Consider the following 25185-nt stretch of genomic DNA (forward strand, 5'->3'; position numbering starts at 1 on the left):
TTTTAAAAATAGATAAATATAAAAATAAATAGATAAAATGATTAAAAGTTATTGACTTCAAATAGTGAGAACTGGTGAAGAATGGAAGTAGGGCAGGGATCTACTGCTTTTTTGTTTGAAGCCAAGTGGTACTCTTTGACTCTTACTATATATGCTTTGAAAAAAATAAAAATTTAAAGAGGAGAAAAAAGTCCATGAATCAATCCAAGTACACAGAACTTAGTATAACAGCAAAAATTCAAAACATTAAAAATTATTCTTTAAGTGACATTGGGACACGGATCATCTATTTTGGAAACATAATTAGAGCCTGATGTCATACATAAATTAAAATAAATCCCATTATTTAAATATAAAAGCAAAACTATAAAAGAATTATGAAAACTATCTTTGTAAATTATAGAAAATCATCTAGAAAGATTCTCAAAAGTGTTCATGTTATTTACTTTTGGGAAGCAGAGAAATATTAATATAAAAAACAACATTTAATTTTTAATCTGTACTGGCTTATACTGTTAAACATTTTTCAAAGAACGTGAATTACTTGTTTTTTCTTTTACTTAATTTCAAAAAAATTTAGGGGGTACAAGTGTTTCTTACATGGATGAATCATATCACACTGAAGTCAGAGCTTTCGGTGTACTTACTCATTATCAGAATAGTGTATGCTGTATCCAATAGATAGATTTTTATCCCTCACCCCCTTCCCACTCTCACTCAAATCACTTCTAGTATTTTTTAAAATTCAGTTTAAAATTTCCTTTGGTTTTCTAGTAGATAAAATACACAAAATGTTTAAGGCAACTTAATCTTGCCGCAACTGTAGAAAGACTGCTTAAAAGATTTATTTTTTTGGACTCAGAGTCTTGCTCAGTCGCCCTGGCTAGAGTGCAGTGGTGGCTCTAGCAACCGTCATCGTAGCTCACAGCAACCTCAAACTCCTGGGCTCAAGCTATCCTCCTGCTTCAGCCTCCCTAAGAGCTGGGACTATAGGCACCACCACAACACTCAGCTAATTTTTTTCTATTTTTAGTAGAGATGGGGTCTTGCTCTTGCTCAGGCTGGTCTAGAACTGCTGAACTCAAGCAATCCTCCAGCCTTGGCCTCCCAGGATGCTAGGATTACAGGTATAAGCCACTGCACCTGGTCAAAAAGATGATTTTTAATGCCAGACATATTGAATAATAAAACTTATTTTGTGTCACACATTAATTTTGTTTTTCCTCACCAGCTGACAAGAAAAAAAAAAAATTTCTCTCCTTTTCCCTGTTTATAATGCAGGAATCTCTATTCACTCAATTTTAGAACTAGGCTCAACTCATGGTTTCACCATTTACCTGCAGTATGACCAAGGTCAAATAATCTAATACTTTGAGCTTCAATTTTCTTATCTATAAGATGAGACTAATATCTGCTCTCATTTCTTCACAGTGCTGATATAAAGATCAAATGAGAGAACATAAAAATTATTTGGCATGAATATATATTCCAGAAAGCTATCATTGTATCATTATCATTAACTCTTGAAGAAATACAGGTTATTACTTCAAAGTATCTGATATATGATAAGTTTCAAATATTTTGCTGCCCTGAATAAACCATATGCTTCAACTAGTTGTAGTATTATTAATATTTAACAACTTGTTCCTATAGTAGCTACAGAAACCAAAAGTTACACTGTTTACATTAAGTGACAATTTACCTCTTGGTCTCTGAAATCATTGTTTAAGTCTTAGGAAAACAATTTCTAAACTTGTATTAAGTCTGTATTTAACAATATTATCATACCCTCTTATATATATGGATCTGAATAAAAGTTGTAAACTACAAGAAGCAGTGATGAATCATGAATTTCCATAACTTTGGCCTTGTAAGAATTCATTTAGCCAGTAAACATATGAGTATCTACTACGTGCAGTCTCTATGCCAGATGCTGGTTGTAAAAAAGTGGAAAAAAAAAAAAAAAACAGACATTATTCTTGTCTTTATGGACAGCCTGGCAAGGAGGCAAACAAAACAGTAAAACCTATAAATAAATATATAATCATAAACTTTGGTAAAGAAAAAGGGCAAAGGGCAGGCCACTGACATACTAAAAGAGGAGCCAACAGTGAATGAATTACTACCTACATGGTATTGCATATAATATGACCTGTGACAGTATAAAAATGAACTAGCATCCAAAAGTCTTCTGGAAGAGTTTTCTCAGAGACAGAATAGTGAGGTGGTTGAGAGGACCAACTCCAAAGCCAGACTGCTAGGTTTTTTTTTGTTTTTTTTTTTTTTTTCTGGGCATCTGAAGATAATTGACTGCTAGGATTTAAACCAGCTTCTACTCATCAGCTTTATGACATGAACAACTTACATAAATACTATGTGCCTCAATTTCCTCATTTATAATTGAGGAAATTATTAATACCTTCCCTATTGAGTTGTTATAAAGAATGAGTTAAAATTCTTTTATTTTGAAAATTGTCAAACCCCAAGAAAAGTTAAAAGAACTTGACGATAAAGCATTAACACACATGAACCTGTATTTGCCAGGTGAACTGATATCTCTCAAGTGTTTAGAAGAGTGCATGGCACACAGTAAGCATCCTATCACCATACATACGCAGTTATGTTAAATAGTTATTTAAAACGAAAGTAAATTAAAACTATGAGAAAATGACTTGTAAAATACTTTTCAGAGAAAATTTGTCATTTTCTCCTGAGATCCTCGAGAACATGAAAGAAACAGAGAGAGAGAAGAGAAAAAGAAAGAAAAAGGAAAGGAAGGAAGGAAGAAAGGAGAGGAGGAGGAAAGATAGGGTATGGGAGAAAGGAAAAAAAAAAAGCAGGCAGCCTAAGGGCTCCCCAGTATGAACATTTTATAAGAAAGTCAACAGCGCACTCTGCTGGACCCAAGTGTCTTCTACACACTGGGCACAATGAAGGAATGAAGATATGCTGTTACATTAAATCAAATACAACTATTTTTATTTTTTAGTTGTTTTGAAACAGAGTCTCATTCTGTTGCTCAGGCTAGAGTGTTGTGGCACAGCAATCTCAAACTCCTGGGCTCAAGCAATCCTGCTGCCTCAGCCTCCTGAGTGGCGGGGACTACAGGCATACGCCACCATGCCCAGCTAGTTTTTTCTATATGTGTTAGTTGGCCAATTAATTTCTTTCTATTTATAGTAGAGACGGGGTCTCACTCTTGCTCAGTCTGATTTCAAGCTCCTGACCTCAAACAATCCGCCCGCCTCAGCCTCCCAGAGTACCAGGAGTACAGGCGTGAGCCACTGTGCCCGGCTGTTTTTCTTAACTATGCTTTCACCATGCACAGACTGATGCCTCATAAGATCTTTGACATATGAATTATTACTATAAGAAAATGAATCTAAAATGTTAGGAAAGGGAACAAGCAGTTGATAATGAAAGGTTAGTACCATATGAAAAGGTAATGACACTATTTTCTGACTTGAAAAGAGAAAGAAAAGACTAGAGATGATAGGAAGATAAAGAGACAACTAATTCTCCAATCCACAGGTTGGAAACTAAATAAATTATTTTAATAAAAACTAAGAAAATTTAAAAGAAAAACCTTAAAACTATAATGTCAAGTTCAGGGGAAAAGAGAAATCATTAAATGAATTTATCATTTAATTTATGGTGAAAGTTTGTCAAAAATAGCACAACTGCAGGTTTGAAAAGTACAAGACATTTATACCTTTGTAGGGATAAAAGAACTAAACAAACCACTAACTTATGAATCCAACTAACTTTTTTTTTCTCTTTTTGAGACAAGGTCTTATTCTGTCACCCAGGCTAGAGTGCAGTGGCACAATCATAGCTCTCTGCAGCCTCGAACTCCTGGGCTCAAGCAATCCTCCTCTCTTAGCCACCCAAGTAGCTAGGACTACAGGCTACCACACCCAAATAATTTTTTAATATTTTGTAGAGACAGGGTCTCACTGTGTTGCTCAAGCTGGTCTCAAAACTCCTGGCCTTAAGCGATCCTCCCACCTGAGCCTCCCAGAGTGCTGGGATTATAGGTATGAGTCACCATGCCAAGCCTCAATTTCTTTATCTAAAAGTTTTGGTGATAAACTAATTTCAAAACTGCTGTATGACATACATTAAAACTTATGAAATATATATGAAACTATATATTTTCTCCTATTTCTTTATGAAATCATCTATTATAAAATCTACAGAAAATACTTTTGTGATTTATAGTAAGTCACTTTGCAGACTAAGAAATGTTATACCAGAAACCAAAGTAAGTTCCTAAAAGGAAAAATATACTTTTCTAACAAAGATTCCATTCTTTACATAAATTACCTTTATTAATATCCCCATTATTCTTTCTTATATCATGTACATAGAGACGATTAGCCCTCATTCCCTGACAAACTGGATGTATTATTGAATGATAAAAATCATGAGAAATTTACTAACAACTTACAAAATACAAAAAGGAAAAATATTCATATTCACTAAGACTATATACATTTTGTAATGATTATAGTTCTACTATAACTACTTATTCTATTTTTCTATTAGGAAGAAAAAAATAAAATTGAAAATATAGATCCTTCTACCTAAGTATCTGTGGGTTTTCCCCCCCAATCACTCAAAGTTCAATAAAATATATAATTTCAATAAAATATATAAAATTACTTTATATATTCATGCTTTTCATTATAGACTACCAAATAGAGAATATTAGAGCATGACTATATGGTCTTTGCATTGCAAAACTGCTTTGATGTCTTGTCAATTTACTTTATGCATGTTTAATTAGTATGGCATATATCACTTATGTCTTCTTACAAAACAAAAGTTCTGTGTCACACTAGTTGAAATGTTATCATTTGAGTTTATAGACTTAATTGGGAGATTTAGCTTGTTCAATAAATTTTCAAACTTACGAGAAATTGTCAGAAACCCATACTGTTAGTATTATGAGTAATAAATCACACACTTATGAAAAATTATTCTATTTCTAAAAAAAGTAGAGTTATATCACCTAAAGCCAAAGACGAAAACATGTAATTTACAGTTTAAAAATATAACTGATATAAAGACATAGATATTCAACAGCTATAGATGCGGTTACTTTGCCTATGAGAAGACCATAATAAATGATCAACATATGTCAATATATTACAAAACCAACAGGAGAAATCAATCAATGTACTTGGCTTAAAATTATGGAACTGAGCCAAAAGCACAGTAGCTTTGCTTATGGTCAAGTACTCCACCACCCTTCCAGTACCCCATTCCTCAACCCCCCACGATCCATGGAAAAATTGTCTTCCATAAAAAGAGGGGTAAGCAAAGCTTCATCTGCATTTACAGTTCACATCACCACCTGAGCTCTGCCACCCACCCACCTCCAGGCCCCCTACCCCCAACCAAGGAAAAATTGTCTTCCATGAAACCAGTCCCTGGAGCCAAAAAGGTTGTGGACCACTGTTCTAGATCTAGCAGGTTTCCGCCATAAACATTTTTAACAGATACCAAAAAATTTTTTTACTTAACTCTAAACTGAGCTCTTCAAAATTTATAATATTTATCAGCATTATCAATAATACATAATGCCTTTTGGCAGCATTTAAAGAACTACAGACTACCCAGAACAATCTACAGATTGAACACAATCTGTACCAAATCCCTATCAAAATACCAATGATACTCTTTACAGAAATAGAAAAAACAATCTTAAAATTCATATGGAACTGCAAAAGACCCTGAATAGTCAAAGCAATACTAAGCAAAAAGAATAAAGCTGAAGGCATCACACTTCCTGACTTCAAACTATACTACAAAGATATAGTAACCCAAAGAGCATGGTTATTGGTATAAAAACAGACACACAGACCAGTGGTACAGAATAGAGAACCCAGAAATAAATCTACATATTTACAGTCAACTGATTTTTGACAAAGATGCTAAGAACACACATTTGGGAAAGGATATCCTCTTCAATAAATTGTTCTGGGAAAACTAGATATCTATACACAGAAGAATGAAACTAGACCCCTATCTTTCACCATATACAAAAATCAACTCAAAATGGAATAAAGACTTTAAACATAAGAAACTACACAACTACTATAAGAAAACACAGGGGAAACAATTCAGGACACTGGTCTATGCAAAGATTGTATGAGTAAAACTTCAAAAGTATAGGCAACAAGAACAAAAATACAAGGCCGGGCACGGTGGCTCACGCCTGTAATCCTAGCACTCTGGGAGGCCGAGGCGGGCGGATTGCTCGAGGTCAGGAGTTCGAAACCAGCCTGAGTGAGACCCCGTCTCTACCAAAAACAGAAAGAAATTAATTGACCAACTAAAAAAATATATATACAAAAAATTAGCCGGGCATGGCGGTGCATGCCTGTAGTCCCAGCTACTTGGAAGACTGAGGCAGTAGGATCACTGAGCCCAGGAGATTGAGGTTGCTGTGAGCCAGGCTGATGCCACAGAACTCACTCTAGCCTGGGCAAAAAATCAAGACTGTCTCAAAAAAAAAAAGGGAACAAAAATACAAATTGCCAACAAGTATATATAAAAATGCTCAAAAATCACTAACCCATGAGGGAAATGTAAATCAAAACCACCATGAGGTATCATCTCCCCTGTTAGAATGGCTTATTATCAAAAGGGCAAAAAATAACAAATGTTGGCAAGGATAAAGAGAAAAGGGAACGTTTATACACTGTTGGTAGAAATGAAAATTAGCACAGAAATTATGGAAACAGTATGGAGGATTCTCAAAATAGAAATACCACACAATCCAGCAATCCCACTACTTGGTATTTATCCAAAGGAAAAGAAATCGGTATATAGAAGAAATACCTGTACCCCATGTTTATTGCAGCACTATTCACAATAGCCAAGATATGAAATCAATCTGAATGTCCACCAGTAGAGAAATAGATAAAGAAAATGAGGTGGCCGGGCGCGGTGGCTCACACCTGTAATCCTAGCTCTCTGGGAGGCCGAGGCGGGCGGATTGCTCGAGGTCAGGAGTTCAAAACCAGCCTGAGCAAGAGCGAGACCCCATCTCTACTATAAATAGAAAGAAACTAATTGGCCAACTAATATATATAGAAAAAATTAGCCGGCCATGGTGGTGCATGCCTGTAGTCCCAGCTACTTGGGAGGCTGAGGCAGGAGGATTGCTTGAGCCAGGAGTTTGAGGTTGCTGTGAGCTAGGCTGACGCCATGGCACTCACTCTAGCCTGGGCAACAAAGCGAGACTCTGTCTCAAAAAAAAAAAAAAAAAAAAAAAAAAGAAAATGAGGTATATACCGGAATACCATTCAGCCAAAGAAAAGAATGAAATCCTGTCATTTGAGACAACATGCATGGACCTGGATGACATTATGTTAAGAGAAATAAGTCAGGCACAGGCAGATTATTACCACATGTTCCCACTCATATATGGAAGCTAAAATAAAATTAGCCCATAGAGGTAGAGTAGAATTGTGGTTATTAGAGGTTGGGAAAAGGAGAAAGCGGGGGAGGATAGGGAGAGGTAGGTGAAAAAAATACAAAATTACAGCTGTATAGGAGGATTAAGTTCTAGTGTTCTGTAGCACTATAGGGTAAATATGGCTAACAATAATTTATTACATATTTAAAGCTAGGAGAGAATTTTTTTTTTTTTTTTGAGACAGAGTCTCACTTTGTTGCCCAGGCTAGAGTGAGTGCCATAGCGTCAGCCTAGCTCACAGCAACCTCAAACTCCTGGGCTCAAGCGATCCTGCTGCCTCAGCCTCCCGAGTAGCTGGGACTACAGGCATGCGCCACCATGCCTGGCTAATTTTTTCTATATATATATATTAGTATATTACTTGGCCAATTAATTTCTTTTTTTTATTTATAGTAGAGACGAGGTCTTGCTCTTGCTCAGGCTGGTTTCAAACTCCTGACTTCGAGCAATCCACCCGCCTCCGCCTCCGCCTCCCAGAGTGCTAGGATTACAGGGGTGAGCCACCGCTCCCGGCCGCTAGGAGAGAATTTTAAGTGTTCACAATGTGAAAACAAATGTCTTTTCTGATTTGATCATTACACACTGTATACATACATCGAAATCACTCAGCATCCCATAAATATGTACAATTATTATGTGTCACCTACAAATAAAAGAAAAAAAATAAAGAACTACAGGCCAGGCGTGGTAGATCACACCTATAATCCTAGCACTCTGGGAGGCCGAGGCAGGCAGATCGTTTGAACTCAGGAGTTCGAAACCAGCCTGAGCAAGAGTGAGACCCTGACTCTATTAAAAAAATAGAAAGGAATTAGCTGGACAACTAAAAGTATATATATAAAAAATTAGCTGGGCGTGGTGGTGCATGCCTGTAGTCCCAGCTACTCGGGAGGCTGAGGCAGAAGGACTGCTTGAGCCCAAGAGTCTGAGGTTGCTGTGAGCTAGGCTGACGCCACGGCACTCTAGCCCAGGCAACAGAGTGAGACTCTGTCTCAAAAAATAAGAAATAAAAAAATAAAGAACTACAAACATGTAACATTAATTATATTATGTATTATTTTTTATCAGCAACAGTTAAAGAACTACAAATATGTATCTATTCACTGCTGCTGCTGTTACTTACAGTACCACTTACCACGTAAGCTCTAAGATATCGCAGGTATACTGTAAGTAATTTATAGGTATTAACTTGCTCAATCCTCACAACAGCCCTATGAGATAGGTACTGTTACTAACCCCAGTTAACAAATAGGGAAACTTAAATACCGAGAGTTTAAAAACTTAATCAAGGCCGGGCGCGGTGGCTCACGCCTGTAATCCTAGCACTCTGGGAGGCCGAGGCGGGCGGATTGCTCAAGGTCGGGAGTTCAAAACCAGCCTGAGCGAGACCCCGTCTCTACTATAAATAGAACGAAACTAATTGGCCAACTGATATATATAGAAAAAATTAGCCGGGCATGGTGGCGCATGCCTGTAGTCCCAGCTACTCGGGAGGCTGAGACAGAAGGATCGCTCGAGCCCAGGAGTTTGAGGTTGCTGTGAGCTAGGCTGACGCCATGGCACTCACTCTAGCCTGGGCAACAAAGCGAGACTCTGTCTCAAAAAAAAAAAAAAAAAAAAACTTAATCAAGTCTACACAGGTAATAAACAGCAGAGCTGTGATTAAAATCCAGGCAGTTTAAAGATATGTAAACAATCTAAATGTCCCTCCTTGGATGGAAGAAGGAAGAGTGGTATCTACATAAAAGTGGTACATACACAAAAAGGAATAACAGCCTTAAAAAAGGAGATTTTGCCATTTGCCACATAATGGATGAAAGGATGAAACTTGAGGACATCAGGCTAAGTGAAATAAACCAGATGCAGAAAAAAAATACTGCAAGATAACACTTATATGCGGACTCTAAAAAAGTCAGATACATGAAAGCAGAAAATAGAATAGTGGTTACCAGAGCCAAGGAGGTAGGGACTATGAGGCGATGTTGGTCAAAGGGTAAAAAGTTGCAGTTATGTAGGATGAATCAAGTCAGGAAATCTAATGAACATGATAACTGTAGTCAATAATACTGTATTGTACACTGGAAAATTGCCAAGAGGGTAGATTTCAGGTGTTATCACACACACACACACACACACACACAAAATGGTAGGTATGTGAGGAGATGCATATGTTAATTAGCTTGACTATAGTAAAACTTAAAATATACATACTTTTTATTAAAAAAAAAACAAGCGGTGTGGGTCCAAAGTCCATTTTTTTTTTTTTTTTTTTTTAATTGAGACAGAGTCTTACTCTGTTGCCTGGGCTAGAGTGCCATGGCATCAGCCTAGCTCACAGTAACCTCAGACTCGTGGGCTCAAGAGATCCTCCTGCCTCAGCCTCCTGAGTAGCTGGAACTACAGGCATGCGCCACAATGCCCAGCTAATTGCTCAGGCTGGTTTCAAACTCCTGACTTTGAGCAATCCTCCTGCCTCGGCCTTACAGAGTGCTAGAATTACAGGCATGAGCCACCACAAAAAGTCCATTCTTTTAACCAATAAAAACAAAAAAATCCTAAAAACAAAAACATCCTATCTTAAATAATCACAGCTTATTCTATACTTGATTTCTTTATCCTTGAGCTCCTTTATATTAATATTTCTTTCCTTATCTTCATGTTGGAACCCTGTTTATATGGCTCTAAGATTTCAGGCAGGCATTTTAGAGAGAAGGTATAATAAAGTGACTATAGCACTTGTCAGAACATCAGACTGCCTCAGTAGAATTTAGCTCTACTATTTACTAGCCTTCTTTTTTTTTTTTTAGACAGAGTCTCGGTTTGTTGCCCATGCTAGAGTGAGTGCCCTGGCGTCAGCCTAGCTCACAGCAACCTCAATCTCCTGGGCTCAAGCAATCCTGCTGTCTCAGCCTCCCAAGTAGCTGGGACTACAGTCATGTGCCACCATGTCCGGCTAATTTTTTCGGCTAATTTTATATATTAGTTGGCCAATTAGTTTCTTTCTATTTATAGTAGAGACGGGGTCTCTCTTGCTCAGGCTGGTTTCGAACTCCTGACCTCGAGCAATCCGCCTGCCTCAGCCTCCCAGAGTGCTAGGATTACAGGCGTGAGAAACTGGGCCCGGCCTATTTACTAGCTTTGTGATCTCAGGCAAGTTAGTTACTTCTGAGAGTTTCCTTATCTGTAAAATGGGAATAACAATGGCGCTTGCCTCATAGTCATTGTAAGAATTCAATAAGATTCTGCAAACAAATCTTTACTGGTGGCTGGAAACAGTGGCTCCTGCCTGTAATCCCAACACTTTGGGTGGCCAAGGTGGGAGGATTGCTTGAGCCCAGGAGTTCAACACCAGCCTGGGCAACACAGTGAGACCACATCTCTAAAATCAAAAATAAAAATAAATAAAAAACAACCCTCTAAACAAAAAATATCGACCCACAAAGCTAATTAATTAATTTAAAAAATCTATAGAGCTCCCTGAACTAATCCTTGAGAATGGCTACGCTAAGGATACTGAAAAAATTCTGGGAACTAGAGTTCACAAACTCTAGAATGTAGAACAGAAAAAAGAACTTTCAGATCTCTCTGTAGTCCAGTTCTCTCATTTTATAAATGAGGAATTGAGGCACAGATGGGATAGGGTTTATCATCTCACACATTAGTTAGCAGAGATGTGATAGCATTTAAGACTTCTGAGTCTTTGTATTATATTAAATATTATCCTCTTTTTTCAAAAATGGATTTAGAAAATTCCATTTTTTCCTTCTTTAAACTAAACAATAGCATAAATACATACGTTTTGTGGAGAAAAGGAGTTTATCTTTCCTGATGGAGAACTAAGTTTCAAAGTCTTTCCAGAAGAAACATTTGCATCCAAATGATGTCCTTCCTTTTCAAAACAATGACGTTTTCTAATCTGTAAACACAGAACAAATGAAGTTTAATGGAAACTAAAAGTTTGACAGGCTAGTTGTTCTCCAACATCAAAATAGCTCTACATTTTTTTGCATCCAAAAAAAAAAGACTATTTCTTTTTCTTTTATTTTTATTTTTTTGAGACAGAGTCTCGCTTTGTTGCCCAGGCTAGAGTGAGTGCCACGGGACTACAAGCTTGTGCCACCATGCCCGGCTAATTATTTCTATATATATTAGTTGGCCAATTAATTTCTTTCTATTTATAGTAGAGACGGGGGTCTCACTCTTGCTGAGGCTGGTTCCGAACTCCTGACCTAGAGCAATCCGCCCACCTCATCCTCCCAAAGTGCTAGGATTACAGGCGTGAACCACCACCCTCGGCCAAGACTATTTCTAAATGGCAATTATCAAATCATTTTTAAAAAACATAAACAGGGCCAGGTGTGGTGGCTCATGCCTATAATCCCAACACTTTGGGAGGCTGAGACAAGAGGATCCTTTAAGGCCAAGAGTTCAAGACAAGCCTGGAAAACACAGCAAGACCCTGTCTCTACAAAAAAGTTAACAAAAAAAATTTAGTCAGGCATGATGGCACACCTGTAGTCCCAGCTACTCAGGAGACTGAGGTGGGAGGATCACTTAAGCCCAGAAGTTCAAAGTTACAATAAGCCTGGGTGACAGAGTGAGACTCTTGTCTCCAAAAAAACAAACAAAGAAAAAACACAAATAGGCACCTCACTATCATTACAACACTTAAATGAAATAGAATATAGTAACAATTCATGAATCCTAACCAAAATAACTTTAATTAATGACATATCAAAATTATAGTATTGTAAAACAACCTTCCCATAAAGTAGTCCTACCGTATGGACATCACGTATAGTACTATAGCAAAGTCTGGTCATTAATTGGAAAACAAATCAAAATTTAACAATAATTCTACATTGAAAAGAACACAATAAAATTTTAAAAGGTAAATAGTCATGATTGCCTACAAGATAGGATAAATTATTTACTATTACTTATTAGTTAATAAATTAAGTTACCTTTGATTAAATTTATTTTATAAATGCCACTAAGTTTTCTTTCCAAACTATATCCATGCTTTTTCCCACTTGCCAAAGACCTATTTACTAAAGTCATAAGGGGAGAAAAAGCGTTTCTATTGATAATTTCATTGCTACCAAAACTGAAATGAGAACCATGAAGTCAGGGATAAATGTTTTATGTTGAGCCTACCTCATGACATGTAACTCTATGTACACACTGTAGGGGTGGGGGCAAGGGGTAGAATCTCTGTAGATTTCACTCTTCATTTGAAATAAATTAGTTTATTCTATCTAAAACCAAAGATTAATTATAGAAATTAATAAAGATTATAAGTCGAACAGTTAAACTACATAAGGATGCAAACAACTTGAGTATATGCAATTAAAAGTACCCAATGGCCAGGCACAGTGGTTCATGCCTATAATCCTAGCACTCTGGGAGGCTGAGGCGGGAGGATCACTCAAGGTCAGGAGTTTGAAATCAGCCTGAGCAAGAGCGAGACCCCATCTCTACTAAAAAAAAATAGAAAGAAATTAACTGGACAACTAAAAATATATAGAAAAAATTAGCCGGGCATGGTGGCGCATGCCTATAGTCCCAGCTACTTGGGAGGCTGAGGCAGGAGGATCGCTTGAGCCCAGGAGTTTGAGGTTGCTGCAAGCTAGGCTGATGCCATGGCACTCTAGCCTGGGCAACAGAGTGAGACTCTGTTAAAATGACTCAATTACTTACAAATAACATGCTAATTAATAATCATCTTTGTTATCTCTAACCAAATCTATTAAAATCCCAGCCTCCCTACCTCGCTGCCATGAATTCTGAGAAAACATTGTTTATCCATGAAAAGTACATCTCATTTAAAATTTATGGTAATTCAAGTTTTTTAGTAATTTTTAGAAATTTTTAGTAATTTTGAGAAATATATATTAGGTCATTAACTATGAAATGTCCAATTTCATTAATCACTCAGTTTGACAGTTAGTATCTCTGACATTTCACTTTGACACCTCTTGTTTTATTTTTATTGTGAAGGTACATCCTCAGTCTTTCTTTCAAACACATGGTTTGGCTTATAATTATCTTTCAAAATTTTTTTAGAGCACTTTTTGTAAGAACATGGGTAAGTCAAAATTTTGTGCTATTTTCAAATATGAGATCCCTCATGGAACCAATGCAGCACAGACAGCTCAAAGTATCAACAAAGTTTTGGGGAAGGATGTGGCTAATCAACTCATAGCATGTCGATGGTTTGAGAAGTTCCATTCTGGGGATTTTAAACCTGAAAATAGGCCACATGGGTGATCTGAGACCAAGGTGGATAATGATGAGCTGAAAGCTGTAGTGAAAGGGAATCTGTCTCAACCTACGTGTGAACTAGCAGCAAGGTTTGACATTCTTATTCTAACAACACTGGACCATTTGAAACAAATTGGCAAAGTAAAGAAGCTGCATAGATGGGTTCCACATGAATTAAACGAGTGTCAACAGAGAAATCATCTTGAAGCTTGCCTTTTTTTTTTTTTTGAGACAGTGTCACTTTGTTGCCCAAGCAAGAATGAGTGCCTTGGCATCAGCCTAGCTCACAGCAATCTCAAACTCCTGGGCTCAAGCAATCCTACTGCCTCAGCCTCCTGAGTAGCTGGGACAACAGGCATGTGCCACCATGCCCAGCTAATTTTTTCTATATATATTTTTAGTTGGTCAATTAATTTCTTTCTATTTTTAGTAGAGACGGAGTCTCACTCTTGCTCAGGCTGGTTTTGAACTCCTGACCTCGAGCAATCCGTCCGCCTCGGCCTCCCAGAGTGCTAGAATTACACGAAGCTTTTCTTTCTTTGCTGTCACAAAATTTCTACACTGCATTGTTATGCGTGATGAAAATGGATTCTTTTTGACAATTGCAAGCATTCAGTACAATGATTGGATGAAGATGAAGTGCTGAAACACAGTCCAAAACTGAATATTCATCAAAAAAAAAGCTAATAGCGTCTGCTTGGTGATCCAGCGCTGGTATTATCCACTACTGCTTCATAAAACCTGCTCAATCAATTACAACAGATGTCCACTGCAACCAACTGGATGAAATGATGAGGATGTTTGCAATTAAGCAGCCAAGACTGGTCAACAGAGACAGGGCAATCCTCTTGCAAGACAACGTTCGACCACATGTTGCACAAACAACGCTGCTCAAACTACAGAAGCTGGACTTGGAAACACTCTGTCATCCACCATATTGTCCAGACCTTGCACCAACTCACTAGTACTTCTTCCAGGCTTTGGACCTGTACTTGGAAGGAAAAATACTCAATTCTCAACAAGCTGTGGAAAACGCCTTTCGCAATTTCATCACCACTCTCTCTCCACGCTTCTTCGCTGCTGATGTAAAAAAGCTACTGTTTAAGATGGCAAAACTGTGTCAACAGTTTAGGCGCATACTTTCATTAATTGTACTGTTTCTTGTTTGATATAATAGGCCACACTTTTGATTTGAAATTGGACATTTCATATTTAATAAACTAGTAACATGTATTGATCTTAAAAACTCAATAAATAGGCCGGGCGCTGTGGCTCACGCCTGTAATCCTAGCTCTTGGGAGGCCGAGGCGGGCGGATTGCTCAAGGTCAGGAGTTCAAAACCAGCCTGAGCAAGAGCGAGACCCCGTCTCTACTATAAATAGAAAGAAATTAATTGGCCAACTGATATATATATAAAAAATTAGCCGGGCATGGTGGAGCATGCCTGTAGTCCCAGCTACTCGGGAGGCTGAGGCAGAAGGATCACTCAAGCCCAGGAGTTTGAGGTTGCTGTGAGCTAGGCTGACGCCACGGCACTCACTCTAGCCTGGACAACAAAGCGAGACTCTGTCTCAAAAAAAAAAAAAAAAAAAACTCAATAAATAAGAATAAACCAAGCCGGGCATGGTGGTGCATGCCTGTAGTCCCAGCTACTCGGGAGGCTGAGGCAGGAGGATTGCTTGAGCCCAGGAGTTTGAGGTTGCTGTGAGCTAGGCTGACGCCACGGCACTCACTCTAGCCTGGGCAACAAAGCGAGACTCTGTCTCAAAAAAAAGAATAAACCAGGTCAGGCGCAGCTAGCACTTTGGGATGCCAAGGCTGGAGGTTAGCTTCAGGCCCTGAGTTCGAGACCAGCCTGGGCAAGAGTTGGACCCCGTCTTCACAAAAAATAGAAAAATAAGCCAGGCTTTGGTGGCATGTGCCTGTAGTCCCAGGTACTCAGGAGGATGAGGTAGAAGGAACACTTGAACCTAAGGATTTGAGGTTACAGCGAGTTTTGATGACCCTACTGCACTCTATCCCAGGCGACACAGTAAGACCTTATCTCAAAAAAAAGGGAAAAGAATAAACCTTATTGTTATACTAAAACCAAAAATATCCATAACATGAATTTTTGTATCAAAAGTTTTGGCCAGAAGAGAATGCCATTATTAGATTAAAAACAATGAAGGAATTATAAAGTACAAAGTAGCTATATCACCAAGATATGCCAAGAAAATATTTTACTGTCAAATTTCTCATATATAAGAAAGCACTATGCAGCTTCACTGTGACTAATCCACTATAATAACTCATCTATAACAAATATCTGTACAAAACAAAATTATAACACAAATTACCATTTAGTTTACAGCTGTGTTATGACCCAACTAATCTCCAAAAGTGCATTGAAAATTTGATTGATACTTGATTACCATGTTCAGCTATACTAACTGGATTATTTTATTGCCAATAAACTGTTTACCTGCTGTGTAGTTTCTAAGGGTCGAATTCTTTTCTTCTCTACTTGAAAATCATCATTTTCATCTTTGTATATGGATGCCTGTTTCTTGGCAGATAACTTTGCAGCCAGAGTGGTTTTTTCAGGGGAGTCTTATATAAGAAGTAATAAAAATTAACATAAATAACTTACACTTTGGCAATTTTTCTAGAAGAAAATTGGAACCAAGATGTAAGACATTTCTAAAAATTTCATCCCCACAGTTTAAAATGTAAAATGGTAAACATGTTTAAAAAGCACTTCTTTTCAACATGTGCATTGGAGAGGAAAAAAAAAAAAAAAAGAAAGAAAAAAGCAGCACTTCTTTACCACTCAGTTTACTTTATCAAAGACATAACAAACATATTGAGAAACCTGCTTTCAATAGGAAAAGTCCAACTTTGATTTTTTAATAGCTTTATGTGTTTGTAGACTACTCCCAATAACATGCCTTAAAAAATATAACTGTAAGATTCTCTCAAGATATTTTCATTTCTATAAAAATCTCTCTTTACGGTATCTCAATGTTCCTTTCCTACAAAACTTCTCCACATTTTTTTTTGTTTTTTGTTTTGAGACAGTCTCTCTCTCATTCTGTTGCTCAGGCTAGAGTGCCATGGCATCAGCCGAGCTCACAGCAACCTCAAACTCCTGGGCTCAAGAAATCCTCCTGTCTCAGCATCCCAAGTAGCTGGGACTACAGGCATGTGCCACCATGCTAGGCTAATTTTTTCTATATATTTTTAGTTGTCCAGATAATTTCTTTCTATTTTTTAGTAGAGACAGGGTCTCGCTCTTGCTCAGGCTGGTCTCAAACTCCTACGCTCAAACGCTCTGCCTGCCTCAGCCTCCCAGAGTGCTAGGATTACAGGCGTGAGCCATGGTACCCAGGCTTCTCCACGTTCTTTAGACTAAAATTACTGGCTATAGAATCAAGCTCATGTAATGTCTTTTAATTCCACAATCCTGAAAGCTCATTCTCAACATCATCAATGACCTCATAATCACCAAATAACATTAATTATCCCCATTTTACAAACGTGAACTCTAGGTTTTAAAAACATAACTTGCCCATTATCATATAGCTAGCAAGTTACAGAGGTTGGATGTGACTGAATTCTGCTGTCTGATGCCAAAGTCCATAAATATAACCTCTGGGCATGCAGCCAAACATAACACCCTGTCTTCTTGAAATACAGCAAACACATCTCCTTTTTCCTTAATGTCTAACACTGTTCTTAACTATTCCTATACATTGGTTTCTCCTGTTTCCTAAATGTGAATGTTCTTAAAGGTACTTTTCTTCTTTTTTCCTCCTCTCTACACATTCTTTCCACTCGCATGGTTGAATTCATTTAACAACCATTTATTACATTAGTCCATACAATGGCCTGATACCATGGAAAAACCATGAAAAAGAGTACAAGCCCTGGCCTTAAAGGATTTACAGACTATTTATGGGGAAGACTTATATGAGCAGATCCAATACTGTTTTCAAGAAATAAGTTTGAGTCTACATAAACACAGAAGTAAACCTATGCCACATAGCATTGGTTTTCAAGTTTTTTCTGAGGAGGACTATTTTTTGAAGAAACATTGCTCAAAATTTCCAAAATAGGGATTATAGCTCTAGAACTTCCCTGATACACTATCTCCTTCCCCTCACAAGCCATGTTTCTTCTTAAGTTTCTTAGGAACACAGTTTAAAAAACGTTATATTCTAAAATCTTAATACTTTTGCCTTTTATACCCAGGTCTTAAATCTACCTAGAATGTATTTTTATGTATGGTGTAAAATAGGGCTCTAATTTCAATTTTTTCCACATGGGTATTTAATAGCCCAGCATCACTTAAGTTCCTCCTTTCCCCTATGCTCTGTAGGAGAACTTCTTGAAAGAGACCAAGTTTCTGGATACATGCGGGACTGAATTTGGGTTCTCTATACTTTTACTTTGGTCTGTCATTCTGCCAATATCAGATTGTCTTAATTACTACAGCGTTATATAAAATAAATCAAGGTACCTTGTCGATCAAGTCTCTTACCTCGACCTGCTTCTTCAAACTGTCTTGGCTATTCTTAATTTTTTATATTTCCATATATATTAATATTTTATATAAGTCATGTAATTTTGAGCTGTGAATTTCTAGGCAAATCAGTAAAACAAGCACAAAACAAACCTAGATCAGTAATTTTCAACCGGAGCAATTTTGATACCACCACTTTTCATCCTGGGGACATTGGGCAATGTCTAGAGACATTTTTCATTGTTATAAAAGGAGGGGCAGGAGGTGGGTATACTACTGGCATCTAGTAGATAGAGGCCGGGATGCTGCTAAACGTCTCATAATGTATAGCTCCTACAACAAAGAACTATCCCACTCAAAATGTTAATAGTTCCACTGTTAAGAAACCCTTTCCCAAAGGGTAAATTTACATGGGCCCATTAAAAGGGTAGAAAATGTCTATCAAAAACAATGATTTATTTTTAAAAATAAAGCCATGTGCCAAATAAGGGTAATCCTAATTCATAAAAACAAAATTCATATTATCATACATATAAAAAGGCTTATCTTTTATCTTCCTGTTCTTCATATAGCATGATGGTTTGCAGGGAGCTCATGAAAAGGGTTAAGTCTTTAAAATACAAACTTAAAATGAAACAAGATGGCTCCCAAATATGCTTTTTAAAAACTCCTAGAAATCAGTAAGAAACAACCAACAGAAAAATGGTCAAACTTAATTAGGCAATTCACTAAAGATATTCAAATGATCCATAAACATATAAAAGGATGTTCAACTCACTAGTCACCAGAGAAATATCAATTAAAACTCAATGAGGAGGCCGGGCGCTGTGGCTCACGCCTGTAATCCTAGCTCTTGGGAGGCCGAGGCGGGCGGATTGCTCGAGGTCAGGAGTTCAAAACCAGCCTGAGCAAGAGCAAGACCCCGTCTCTACTATAAATAGAAAGAAATTAATTGGCCAACTGATATATATATAAAAAAATTAGCCGGGCATGGTGGTGCATGCCTGTAGTCCCAGCTACTCGGGAGGCTGAGGCAGAAGGATCACTCAAGCCCAGGAGATTGAGGTTGCTGTGAGCTAGGCTGACGCCACGGCACTCACTCTAGCCTGGACAACAAAGTGAGACTCTGTCTCAAAAAAAAAAAAAAAAAAAAACTCAATGAGGGCCAGGGGCAGTGGCTCACGCCTGTAATCCTAGCTCTCTGGGAGGTCGAGGTGAGTGGATCACTCGAGGTCAGGAGTTCGAAACCAGCTTGAGCAAGAGCGAGATCCCATCTCTACTAAAAAAATAGAAAGAAATTGGCCAACTAAAAAAATATATAGAAAAAATTAGCCGGGCATGGTGGAATGTGCCTGTAGTCCCAGCTACTCGGGAGGCTGAGGCAGAAGGATCGCTTGAGCCTAAGAGTTTGAGGTTGCTGTGAGCTAGGCTGACACTATGGCACTCTAGCCCAGGCAACAGAGTGAGACCCTGTCTCAAAAAAAAAAAAACAAAAAACTCAATGAGAACACCACACATGCACCAGAACAGCTAACATTTTTTTTACAAACTAGAAATACCAAGTGCTAACAAAAATGTTCAACAGTTTTCATATACTACTGCATGAAGGTTGGAGATTTAATGGGCAGGGACATATAGATTGGTTCAACCACTTTGGAAAATGTTGGCAATATCTACTATAACTGAACATATGTATACACTATGACCAGCAATTCCATTCCTACATACCTAATAGAAAATACCTATTTGCACACATATGAACAAGAATGTCAATAATAGAATTATTAAACAAAAATGTAAACAACCTAAATGCCTAACAAATGTAGAATAGATTAATAAATTGTGTTATATTTATACAAGGAAACAAGAGACAGAAACAAGAAATACTACCATATGCAACAGCATATATGAACTTCACAAATACAATGTCAAGCAAAAGAAGATAGACAAAAGAGAACATATATAATTCCATTTCTATAAAGAAGCAAAATTCATCAATGGTAACAGAAGGGAGGACAACAGTTACCTATAGAAAGAATGGACAGTGAATGGAAAATAACATGTGAAGGGCCTCCAGGCTGTTGGTAATGTCTTTTTGTATCTGGGTGGTAATCACAAGAGTTTGTTCACTTTGCAAAAATTCATCAAGCTGGCCGGGCACGGTGGCTCACACCTGTAATCCTAGCACTCTGGGAGGCTGAGGCGGGCGGATTGCTCCAGGTCAGGAGTTTGAAACCAGCCTGAGCAACAGTGAGACCCCATCTCTACTATAAATAGAAAGAAATTAATTGGCCAACTAATATATATAGAAAAAATTAGCCGGGCATGGTGGCGCATGCCTGTAGTCCCAGCTACTCGGGAGGCTGAGGCAGTAGGATTGTAGGAGTTTGAGGTTGCTGTGAGCTAGGCTGACGCGATGGCACTCACTCTAGCCTGGGCAACAAAGCGAGACTCTGTCTCAAAAAAAAAAAAAAATTCATCAAGCTATTAGAATTTGCATTTTTCTGTATTTAGTTTATATCTTATTAAATAACTTACTTGCAAATATAAAGAGGGTATCAGAATACAACCCAGATTTACCCTGTTTAAACTATTTTAAATAACCTTGCCTCACAATAATGTTAAAAAGCAAGGCGTGTGGCCGGGCGTGGTGGCTCACACCTGTAATCCTAGCACCCTGGGAGGCCAACGCGGGGCGGATCACTCAAGGTCAGGAGTTCAAAACCAGCCTGAGCAAGAGCGAGACCCCATCTCTACTATAAATAGAAAGAAATTAATTGGCCAACTAATATATATAGAAAAAATTAGCCGGGCATGGTGGCACATGCCTGTAGTCCCAGCTACTCGGGAGGCTGAGGCAGCAGGATTGCTTGAGCCCAGGAGTTTGAGGTTGCTGTGAGCTAGGCTGATGCCATGGCACTCACTCTAGCCTGGGCAACAAAGCGAGATTCTGTCTCAAAAAAAAAAAAAAGAAAGACAGAAAAAAATATATATATGTTATTAATAATCCTATGTTAGTTTTAATATATTTATCTTAAATTAAAATTATATTCTCATAAATATAACTGATTTTCATGTAAGATACTGGCCTCAGATCAAGAATGAATAAATGAGACTAATTAGATTGTTTCTAGGATACAATTATTAATACTATGTTTTATAAAATTGTAACATAAAATAACAATACTGTCTACAAATAACATCATTTGCTGCCAGGCACTGTTGCTCACACCTGTAATCCCAGCACTTTGGGAGGCCAAAGCAAGAGGATCGCTTGAGAACAGGAGTTTGAGACCAGCCTGGGCAACACAGTGAGACCCCATCCCTATAAAAAATAAAAATAAAAAATTAGCCAGGCACGATGGCATGCACCTGTAGACCAGCTACTGTGGAGGCTGAGATGGGAGGATCACTCAAGCCTAGGAGCTTGAGGCTGCAAAGAGCTAAGATCACACCATTGCCCTCCAACCTGGGTGACAGAGTGAGACCCTGTTTCTTAAAAATAAAATAAAATAATTCAGAGAAATTAAGTGGAGATACAAAATCAATTATGCTAATCAGATTTGTATAAATTAGGTCTGACGGTAATAATTAAGACTCCTATTATAAATATCAACAGACCCAACCAAATATAAATTACCTTTATAAGTTGATGAAGTGCCATTTCTTTCAGAAGGTGGTGTGCTTGAACTGTTGAAATGATGTGAAGTTCCTTGGTTCACATCATCATTTGTGAAATTCTTTGAATGGCATGGACAACAACATGACAATGGTACTTCAGCCATTTTACTCAAGCCCTCATCCACTGGCTTCCCTAAAAATGAAAGAACTTCTGCTTATAATTTATAATATATCTAATTTAAATAAACAGTAATCATTCTCTGTAGCTAGGGTGAATAATGATCGCAGTTCACCCAGAATTGGGAAGTTTCCCAGGATGCAGGATTTTTACACCTAAAACTAGGAAAGTACCTGCGAACCTGGATAAGCTGGTCACCCTATCTGCAGCATCAAATAAGGACACAAGGGAAATATTTGTGCCAGAAACATATATAGAGAAGTAATCATCAATTTATACTCTCTACAAAAATCTAATAATGAAAGATTAATAATACAGGCCGGTCGCGTGGCTCACGCCTGTAATCCTAGCACGCTGGGAGGCCGAGGCGGGCAAATTGCTCGAGGTCAGGAGTTGGAAACCAGCCTGAACAAGAGCGAGACCTGTCTCTACTATAAATAGAAAGAAATTAATTGGCCAACTAATATATATAGAAAAAATTAGCCGGGCATGGTGGCACATGCCTGTAGTCCCAACTACTCAGGAGGCTGAGGCAGTAGGATTGCTTGAGCCCAGCAGTTTGAGGTTGCTGTGAGCTAGGCTGACGCCATGGCATTCACTCTAGCCTGGGCAACAAAGCGACTGTGTCTCAAAAAAAAAAAAAAATACAAAAAAGTACAACCACTCAAGTATTCATTTATATTAAGACTTATTGCCGGGCATGGTGGCTCACGCCTGTAATCCCAGCTCTCTGGGAGGCTGAGGCGGGCGGATTGCTCGAGGTCAGGAGTTCAAAACCAGCCTGAGCAAGAGCGAGACTCCCGTCTCTACTATAAATAGAAAGAAATTAATTGGCCAACTAATATATATAGAAAAAATTAGCCAGGCATGGTGGCACATGCCTGTAACCCCAGCTAATCAGGAGGCTGAGGCAGAAGGATTGCTTGAGCCCAGGAGTTTGAGGTTGCTGTGAGCTAGGCTGACGCCATGGCACTCACTCTAGCCTAGGCAACAAAGCGAGACTCCGTCTCAAAAAAAAAAAAAAAGACTTATTTAAAAATCAAGCAGGAAGGATTGAAACAAAGACTTAAAAGTATATTCTAATTAATTACTGCTCTCCTAGGGTGGGGAACCTGTGGCCTCAAGGCCACTTGTGGCCCTCCAGATTCCCAAGTGCAGCCCCTCAACTGAATCCAAACTTCACAGAACAAATTCCTTTATTAAAAGGATTTTTTTTTTTAAAACTTTAGATTCGATCAGAAGGCCATACTCAAGGATCCAGAAAACCACATGTGGCCCCAAGCCCACAGGTTCTCCATCATTTATCAATTCTGATACATGAGAAATCACTGGAAATCAAGAAGGTGGGGAGGTAGAGAAGGTTAAAAACCCTCCTAACAGGTACAATGAGACTATTCAGGTGATGGGCACACTAACAGCCTTGACTTAAGCATTATAAAAGCTATCCATGTAGCAAAAGCATTTGTATTCCCCTAATATTTTGAAATGAAAAAGACTATGCTTAAATAAAAATAAAAAAATAAAACCAGACATAAAAAAATTCTGATACATGTACTGAAATACATTGAAGGTATTTAATTCAATAAATATTTAATAATAATTCAATAAATATTTAGTATATTTAAATTCAATAAAACAATTTTGATACCCAAATATAATACATAATTGTAATAGGTCTACATTGTGTGGCTACACTGTGTACAAATATACAATGCATAGACCAAAAAATGGAATAATTTACTTTTTAAAATAAACAGTACTGACACTGTTTTCCCATTTGTACTACATAAATACTAATTCTATTTTCCAGACATCTGCCATTAGAATTTTATTAACTGGTGATCTCCTTTTCCCCCAAAGATTAACATCAGTAAAATCAAAATGGATAATCAAAAGCTTATAATGTGTGTGTGTGTGTGTATATATGTACATACACATGCACAAACATACACAGCATGGTTCATTTCAAATTCTCTAATACTTTAGGTTAAAGCCATTTAATCATGTAACTAAAATGTATTGATTATTAATATATTTCAGATTCAATTTATAGATTATATAGTCTTTCACAAAAGTAAATACTAATATCTATTTGTTAGCAAATAAAAGCAATGGGAGATAAAATGAATTCATACAAATATTATAATAAATTTTTGTTTATCTGGCATCCAAACAAATGTAAAGATCAACTAGAATGTCTTCTTTTTATATATTCTATGTTCTACTGTTATGAGGAAGGAACAAGTATACAAATATTAATATATGAAGGAATTTACTTAAAAAAAGCAATTGGTATATAACATCATGACAGCCCCATCTTTTTACATATAAATTATCATCTAATTATTCTCATAATGATAACTTTAAGCATGCTTTCTGAATCATCAAATAAAAGACTAAATTATATTCAATATTGTTCCAGGATTATTTAAACATATTTTGCTATACTAAACTCTTTCGGAAAATATATAACTTGTTATAAAGAAACACCTTAAAAGAGAATATTTAAATTAGCTAGAACATTGTTGAACCAGTTCTGGATAAAAGGAACTTTATGCTTTATTCAGGTCCCAACAAGCAACCTGAAGATATCAAGCAACTACTTACCACTAAGAGATTGTTGCCATGCTAAAGCAGAACAAAGTAAGGCTAAGCTTTTTCCACTTCCTGTGGGACTCTCCAACAAACAGTGTTGCTTACTGTTTAATCCTCTGACAATCTATAGACGCAGAAATGAATTAAAAAAAATCAATAAACATTTTACTTTATCAGGGCCTCTCTTCACCAGAAGTATACATAGAATAGCAGGGAGAAGTGAGGTTGCACTCCAAGGAACACAGCAATAGCAGAGGGAAGTTTTAGTTTTTTTTTGTTTTTTTGGTTTTTTTTTTGAGACAGTGTCTCGCTCTGTTGCTTGGGCTACAGTGTCATGGCATCAGCCTAGCCTAGTTTATAGCAACTTCAAACCCCTGGGCTCAAGCAATCCTCCTGCCTCAGCCTCCAGAGTAGCTGGGACTACAGGCACTTGCTACCATGCCTGGCTAATTTTTTCTACTTTTAGTAGACAGGAGGTCTCAGCTCTTACTCAAGCGGGTCTGGAACTCTTGACTTCCAGTGATTCTCCCTCCT

The 25185-nt window shown here is 37.6% G+C and overlaps 1 protein-coding gene across 2 annotated transcripts in view; it reads right to left on the reverse strand.

The window, feature by feature from the left end:
- BRIP1 (BRCA1 interacting DNA helicase 1) overlaps positions 1–25185 on the reverse strand; it is a 161169-nt gene that overhangs the window by 132625 nt on the left and 3359 nt on the right. For both annotated transcript variants that reach the window (XM_012773002.3, XM_075994410.1), the window contains 4 exons: positions 24664–24775; positions 21898–22071; positions 16218–16345; positions 11286–11405 (listed from right to left, as the gene is read on the reverse strand). In XM_012773002.3, coding sequence (XP_012628456.1) covers positions 11286–11405; positions 16218–16345; positions 21898–22071; positions 24664–24775 — 534 coding nt within the window. The remainder of the gene's footprint in view (positions 1–11285; positions 11406–16217; positions 16346–21897; positions 22072–24663; positions 24776–25185) is intronic.

This window comes from Microcebus murinus, chromosome 18, assembly GCF_040939455.1.
Source record: "Microcebus murinus isolate Inina chromosome 18, M.murinus_Inina_mat1.0, whole genome shotgun sequence".
Taxonomy (NCBI): Eukaryota; Metazoa; Chordata; class Mammalia; order Primates; family Cheirogaleidae; genus Microcebus; species Microcebus murinus.